General features: G+C 41.5%; 1 protein-coding gene across 1 annotated transcript in view; it reads left to right on the forward strand.

Moving 5' to 3' along the window:
• GLP1R (glucagon like peptide 1 receptor) overlaps positions 1 to 7,424 on the forward strand; it is a 63,777-nt gene extending 56,353 nt beyond the window's left edge. Inside the window, exons 11-13 of the mRNA XM_032790230.2 lie at positions 1,992 to 2,130; positions 3,021 to 3,062; positions 6,607 to 7,424. Coding sequence (XP_032646121.1) covers positions 1,992 to 2,130; positions 3,021 to 3,062; positions 6,607 to 6,774 — 349 coding nt within the window. The 3' untranslated portion in view covers positions 6,775 to 7,424. The remainder of the gene's footprint in view (positions 1 to 1,991; positions 2,131 to 3,020; positions 3,063 to 6,606) is intronic.

Here is a 7,424-nt window from a genome sequence, read left to right on the forward strand (position 1 = left end):
AAGAAGGAACTGAAGGGCGGCTGGGTCGGCAGGGGTATATATCCGGCACCATAGCGGCGCCACTCCAGGAGGCGCCCTGCCGACCCACCGAGTGTTGCTAGGGTAAAAATCTTCCGACGAACGTGCACACGGCACGCACACACCTAACTGGAATGGATATGAGCAACACATCTCGAAGAACAACAGTTACAAAGGTGAGTAACCGTCTTTTGTTAGGTTGGAGCCCTAAAAAGTTCCATCTTCACTCCAAGAGCCTAGAAAGATCAGACTGACTCCCATGATGAGAACAAAACTGGAGGCCAGGGATTCCTCTTCACTCCTCTCCAAGAAGTTAGTGGTAACTTCTCCTTTCTGACGTTTCCTGAGGAGGTGGGGAGAGCGTGAAAGGCATTGATGCAGTTTGAAAGGTCTTGCAGTTTTGCTGTGTTCTTTATAGCTGTTGTTTGGTAGTAAAATACACCAAGGCTAGGTGCCCTAGAAATGCACTGGATTAGATTCAAGAGTATTTGGAAAGCAATTGGGCCTATCTGTGCTGGTGTCAGGCAGGGTAGTTTCTCCTTGTCTCTCTCAGTACTTTCTCCTTTCTCCTCCCTGCCACCCCTCTTGTTCATGGAGATCTTGATGGCAGCAAATCCCTTTTCCTGTGTGGAGGGGCTGAGGTTGTTGGGAAACTTCTTGCCTACCCCAGAGAATTCGGGAATCTTGGGAGAATCTTGGAAAACTGGCCTCTTATTCCCCGCAAGGGTGTTTCTCTCTCTGTTGCAAGACTTCCTAACTGAATAGAACCAAGTTGGGACTCCCTTCTGAACCTACTAGCACTGTTGATATGCCAACCAGAGGGGTTGCTGCACAGCCACATGGGGCGCCTCTCCCTTTCCCCCATGAGTGTCCCAGAGCAAGTTGAATCTCTGCCATATAAGGAGGCAAGAGGCTGACCCTGGCTTCCTCAGGTGGCAGTGCAGAGCCCTAATTGCAAGGCAAGTGTGGCTGCTAGGAGATTTCCTTTTTAAACCACCCTCTCAGCCACTTCATGGAATCCCCTGCCTAGGTCCATTGCTGCTCCTACATCTCCCGCTTGCCTGTAAGTGCACACTGATGTGTGCACTTTGGTTCTCCATCTCTCTGCTTACATATCACTTTGAAACACAGCATCCAGGGTGCCAAACTAATTGAGAGCCTGCCTTCAGTAGGCTTTGAGAGCCCTGATACTCCATTGAAGCCTCTACTTCGCGTTTCTTCGAGGAACAACTTGCATCTTGTCTGCAAATGACAACTCCTCATGAGATGCTGATAACATGTGAGCTGATTCTCTGGCCCCAGGCAGCCTAGGAATTCCCATCTTAGGGATCTGGCATATTTCATTACCAGGTTGTGTTGCTCAGTGGCTTACTCCCCTCATCAGTGTTAAGAACCATTGGTTTTGGAAGCATTCTTCTCCTCCTGTATATTCATATCTCTGCTCATTGCACTTGTACTGGGAGATGTTTTACTTAGGCTTTTCCCTCACCACTGAGGTCCCTGGTCTTTGGAGCTTGCCTTGTAAGTGTCAGCAATCATTCCCTTTTACTTAAAGTTCACGTCTCTCATTTTACAAAGCTCAGTGACTTACAGTTAATGTTAGCTATAGTGCTTTGAAGATGTCATGTGCTATGTAAGTGCTAAGGAATACTAAATAATCCAATGTCAGCATTCCTCTTTATACAGTAATTTATAGTAGTCTGCATGCCCATAGTGCCTTTGAGCCAACAATCTGAATGAGCTTTACAAACATTATTGAATTAATCCTCACAACCCCATATTGTCATGTGGAAACATTATCCCCACGGCACATGGGAAAACTCAGGCACATTGTGGTAAAATAACTTGCTTGAGGTCACCTGATGACTCTGCAAGTCAGAAACAGAACTAAGGAGTCCTAACTTCCAGATTTCTGTGCTAAATCAGTATCTGCTATACTTCCTGCTATGACTTCCCTTTCTTTATTACTTTAGATTGGCCAAGTCTACATTGACTCTGATCCCACTGCTGGGGACCCATGAGGTCATCTTTGCCTTTGTAACTGATGAGCACGCCAGAGGAATGCTACGCTTTGTGAAGCTCTTTTGTGAACTCTCCTTCAACTCCTTCCAGGTAACACCCAGGAAACACACATTCAACCCAGTTTGTATGTTAAATGCTGCTGGAGACCAGTTTGTCTTTCATGGCAGTTACCCTAAATTTCTCTCCTAATCCAGCTCCAGATGTTAGATGATTATGAACCTAGGAGAAGTAGGGTAGCCAGAGTGCTAAAATCAGGTGGGCAGAGTCCCGGTCCTGGCATCCACACACACTCCTTTTTAGTGCTTCCTAGATCTCCAGCAGTGATCTGACCCTTGCATCCACATGTTAATTTCTGTTTTTATATGCAAAACCTAAAAACAAAAATTTCCTATGGTCTCCTGGGAAACTGTATTGGTGTCACCCAGGGCAAATTATATGGCTGCTACAATATCTTTTTGGAAATCTGGCCCTTGAAAGGCACATCTGTAGGACTGTAACTGTGCATGTGGAGAGGTAGTTAAGGAGTATGGATAGAAAGGATGTGGGGGATTCTGTAATGATTCTTTTTCAGCTGTTGTCTCACATGTGACCACTTTACAGGAATCTCCCCATTTGTGGTGGGTGGCCATTATTCTTCTAAACTTCCCACAGCCACCTACAACCTACATTTCAATGTCCCCATGAATTGCTGATGTATGGAGTATTATAGGCCACAGTCAGGGAAAGGGGAGAGTTTTAAGGAGCAAGGGTTGTCCTTAAAACGTGCTTGTCCTGTGAGAGGTGTTTGGGGTTATGTCATCAAGATTTTTCTCAGCAGAGAGGAATAAACTCTCATCCACTTTTCTGTTTCTTCCTCTAACTATGGAGCATTCCATGTTGGAATGAGATTCTCCTCCCCCTGCAGGTTTGACTAGCAAAACTTGGAGCATTTCTGTGGGCTGTTTTTCTGACTGCTGTTCTATTGTCTTGTTGGATTTCAGGGACTTATGGTGGCGATTCTCTACTGCTTTATCAACAATGAGGTAAGAGAGACACCAGACAGCTCCAGCTTGCCATATCAGCATCCACTGCAGAAAAAAGAAATCAAAAATGGTCTTGAACTATTAGTTCTATCAGTTTAGGTTTGTTCTAGGGTTCCTGCATACAGTAATGACCCACTGGAGGAAATTAGAGGGTGATTTCTCATCACACAGACTATGGGAAATGTTTCAGGCTACAAAATTCAGGGACAGTTGTGGGCAGAGTCCTGCAAGTTTCTTTGATGCAACCTTTTCATAGGTTCATCTAGTCTGAACTCCTGTATAACACAGGCTATGGAACTTCCCCTAAAACAATTCCCAGAGCTGATCTTTTAGAAAAACATCCAGTCTTGATTTAAAAATTGTCAGTGATGGTGAATCCACCATAACCATTGGTAAATTGTTCCAGTGGTTAATTTCTGTCACTGTTAAAGATGTATGCCTTATTTCCAATCTGAATTTGTCTAGCTTCAACTGACAGCCATTGGATTGTGTTGTACCTTTCTCTGCTCGACTGAAGAGCCCATTGTTAAATATTTGTTTCCCACATAGTTACTTAAAGACTGTAATCAAATCACCCCTAAACCTTCTCTTTGTTAAGATACATAGATTGAGCTCCTTGAATCTATAACTATGGAGCACATTTTCTAATACTTTAATCATTCTTGTGGCACTTCTCGGAATTTATTAATATCTTTCTTGAAATTGTGGACACCAGAACTGGACACAGTATTCCAGCAGTGGTTGCACCAGTGCCAAATACAGAGGTAAAATAATCTGTCTATGCCTACTTGAGATTCCTGTTTATGCATTCAAGAATCACATTAGCCCGTTTGACCACAGTGTCAACTGGGGAGCTCATGGTCAGCTGATTATCCACCATGACCCCCAAATCTTTTTCAGAGTCACTGCTTCCCAGGATAGTGTCTCCCATCCTCTAAGTATGATCTACATTCTTTGTTCCTAGATGTGTAGTTTTACATTTAAACACATTAAAACGCACACTATTTGCTTGCACCTACCTTACTAAGCAATCCAGATTGCTTTTTATCAGTGACCTGTCCTCTTTATTATTTACGGCTTTTCCAATTTTTTAGTCATCTGCAAACTTTAGCAGTGATGATTTTGTTTTCTTCAACGTTATTGAGAAAAATGTTAAATAGTGTAGGGCCAAGAACCAATCCCTGCAGGATCCCCTAGAAATACAACTATTCAATGGTCATTCACCGTTTACAGTGACATTTTGAAACTTATCAGTTAGCCAGTTTTTAATCCATTTAATATGTGGCTCGTTAATTTTATATCGTTCCAGTTTTTTAATCAAAATATCTTGTAGCACCAAGTCAAACACCTTGCAGAAGTCTTGATATATTACACTGGCACTGTTACTTTTATCAGTCATACCTGTAATCCAATCAAAAAAGATATTATTGTATTACTGTCCTTCAATTTTTTATTCATTGAGTCTCATATCAGCGGCCCCATTATCTTCCTCAGGACCAATGTCAGACTGACAGGCCTATAATTATCTGGAACATCCTGTTTACCCTTTTTAAATATGGACACAACATGAGCTTTCTTCCAGTCTTCTTATTGAAATTACTTATTGAAAATCAGCATTAATGGTCCAGCAAGCCCCTTGGGCAGCTCTTTTAAAACTCTTGGATGCAAGTTATCCAGATCTGCTGATTTTGAAATATCTAACTTTGTACTTGCTGTTTAACATTCTCCTGAGATACTAGTGAAATTGAAACAGTGTTATACAATATGATCACATTGTTTTTCCCCCCTCAAACACAGAACAGAAATATTTATTGAACACTTTTGCCTTTTCTGCATCATTATTGATAATTCTATCATTTTCATCTAGTAATGGACCAATATCATTGTTAGGGTTCTTTTTGTTCCTATTATATTTAAGGACAATAAGAAGGATATTGTTAAGAATGCTGGCCATAGATGTCTCCTGGTGTGTCTCTGCTTCTCTTATTGATTTTCTACAATTCCTAGCTTCTGATTTATTATTCATTACTATCAACTTCCCCTTTCTTCCATTTGTTATATATTATTATATAATACATAAGAAACCTTGTGCACCTGGTAGAACTCAGTGCTGGAAATTTATTTGTTTGATATCTTTGAAAGAGATGATAGCTGACCCCATCAGTTTGCCTTAAACAGTATCTCTGCTTTATTTTGAGGAATTTGGAACCAGAACCATTGCCTCTTGGTTCCAAAAACTCAGTTAAGGTGCAGTTGGTAGCTTAGAGAACAACTCTTTTAACTAACCCCTCTAGTAGGTTTCTTATCCTCTCTGTGGCCCAGGAACTAGAGGACAACATGACTCATTCAGACACACTAGTCAAAATTAGGCCCTTACAGTAGACATGGGATGGCGAGTTTCATGCATGCTAAGCTTCCACATCTGGATGTGCCATATTCTGGTCCCATGCTTCAATTTAAGATATGACAATTAACTGATGTATGAAGGTACTAGGCACAATGGTTTATTTTATTCACCTAGATTCTTATGCTTAACTGCACTGCATAATCAAAGATACTGTGTAATGTCCTTCAATATCTGGTGTAATGCTGTTTGGAAGGACACTGTCAAGATATCTTTCATCACTGACATTTTTCTTTAACTCACTATTATTGTCAAGAACCTATTGGGAGCTCAAAGATGAGGGTTTCTATTGGGTTTATCCTTTATTGATGCAATTCTTGAGCCTGCTGTTTGCTGAAGTAAATAGTTGCTATTTCTTTGCCTTGTGGAATGAACATGTTGAAAATCCAAAGGGCCAAATTCATCCAAGATGTAATACCACTTAAATCAATGGAATTACACAGGGATGAATGTAACCTCAGATCTTTAGGTGTTTTCAGTTTAAAACATGGAAGGAAAGTTAGCTTCTGGTCTACAATACGGATTTATGTCAGTATAACTACATTGCTATGAGGTGTGGAAAATCCACACTCCTTATACTGACCAAACTCCCTCTGTAGACCGTACTGTGTCAATGGGCTTCTCTCGTCGACATAGCTACTGCCTTTCAGGGAGGTGGAGTACCTACACCAAGGCAGAGTCTTCACTAAGCGTTACAGTGGTACTCTAAGGGTAGACAAGACCTTGGACACTTTGGTTGTGTTTGCGTTAGGAAAATGTATTCATTGCTGACAATGGGTATGTGCAACAGTTGCTGCTGAACTGGTGCTAAAAACTAACGGCAAGTGCAGACAGGGCCAGACCATATTTAGAACAGTTTCAGAACTGCAGATGAGCACTGCTTGGAGCAAGCTAATATAGACTAGGTTTGCTGGTACCCGCTGCATAGCATAAACAGGTTTATTTATACAGATAAGAGGAAGTGCTGTCATTATTTTACTTATGAAATAATGGTGTGATGGACCAATAAGGTAATTAGGGAGACCATTTGAAGCAATAATAAGGGAGCTTTAAAACCTTTTCCTGTCCCAAAATGGGCTTATTTCAAGACTTGATTCTTTCTGTATTAAATGCCTTTGTTTTCTCCTTTGCTCATGTAAGGTTCAGACAGAGTTTCGGAAAAGCTGGGAACGCTGGAGACTGGAACATTTTTATGTCCAGAGAGACAGCAGTATGAAACCACTGAAATGTCCAGCCAACAGCTTAAGCAGTGGAGGCACAGTGGGCAGCAGTGTTTATGCTGCCACTTGCCAAGCCACATTCAGCTAGGATTTCTACAGATGAAAATAGAGATGAGCCAGATTACCCAAACTGAACTGTAGAAGGCACCTGAAGACCCTCAGATACCCAGGCAAGCAGTTTAAAAATGTCTGCTGGACCCAGAGACTTAACCTTCTGTTGCTCATTGCTGCAGGCAGCTGGACAAGGTTTTCTAAGGAAAGCAGTCTGCTAATATAATCAACACATGAGAGGATAAATTGAGCATGTCTAAAGTAAGTTTAAAGAGTTTGTTCCTGTTAATACACGAGGCCTCCAGGTGTCCAAAACTTAAGCAGTCCATTGATCCAGTCACAAACCATAGGGTCAATAGCTTATTACTGTAGGTGGGCGAGCTGAGATCCACTGATTAAATTACAAGAATACAGAACATGACTACTGACAGTAAACCATGTTTGTACTTTTACTGGGAAAGGTGATGCTGATATTCACTATTTTTAGAAAGAGACATTAGTGGAGTTTGAACATATTTCTTCATGGCACAGTCACTGGACCACAACAGTTAAATGGCAAGAGCATCCCAAAATCAAGGTTGGAGGTGTGCTTAACTGCTTGATGCGAAGGGGCAAATATAGGGCATCCATAAAGCCTATAACTGGAAACAGTAATGTGCACACTCCTGAATTTTTTTTTAAGCTACA

This window comes from Chelonoidis abingdonii, chromosome 3 (genome assembly GCF_003597395.2).
Source record: "Chelonoidis abingdonii isolate Lonesome George chromosome 3, CheloAbing_2.0, whole genome shotgun sequence".
NCBI lineage: Eukaryota > Metazoa > Chordata > Testudines > Testudinidae > Chelonoidis > Chelonoidis abingdonii.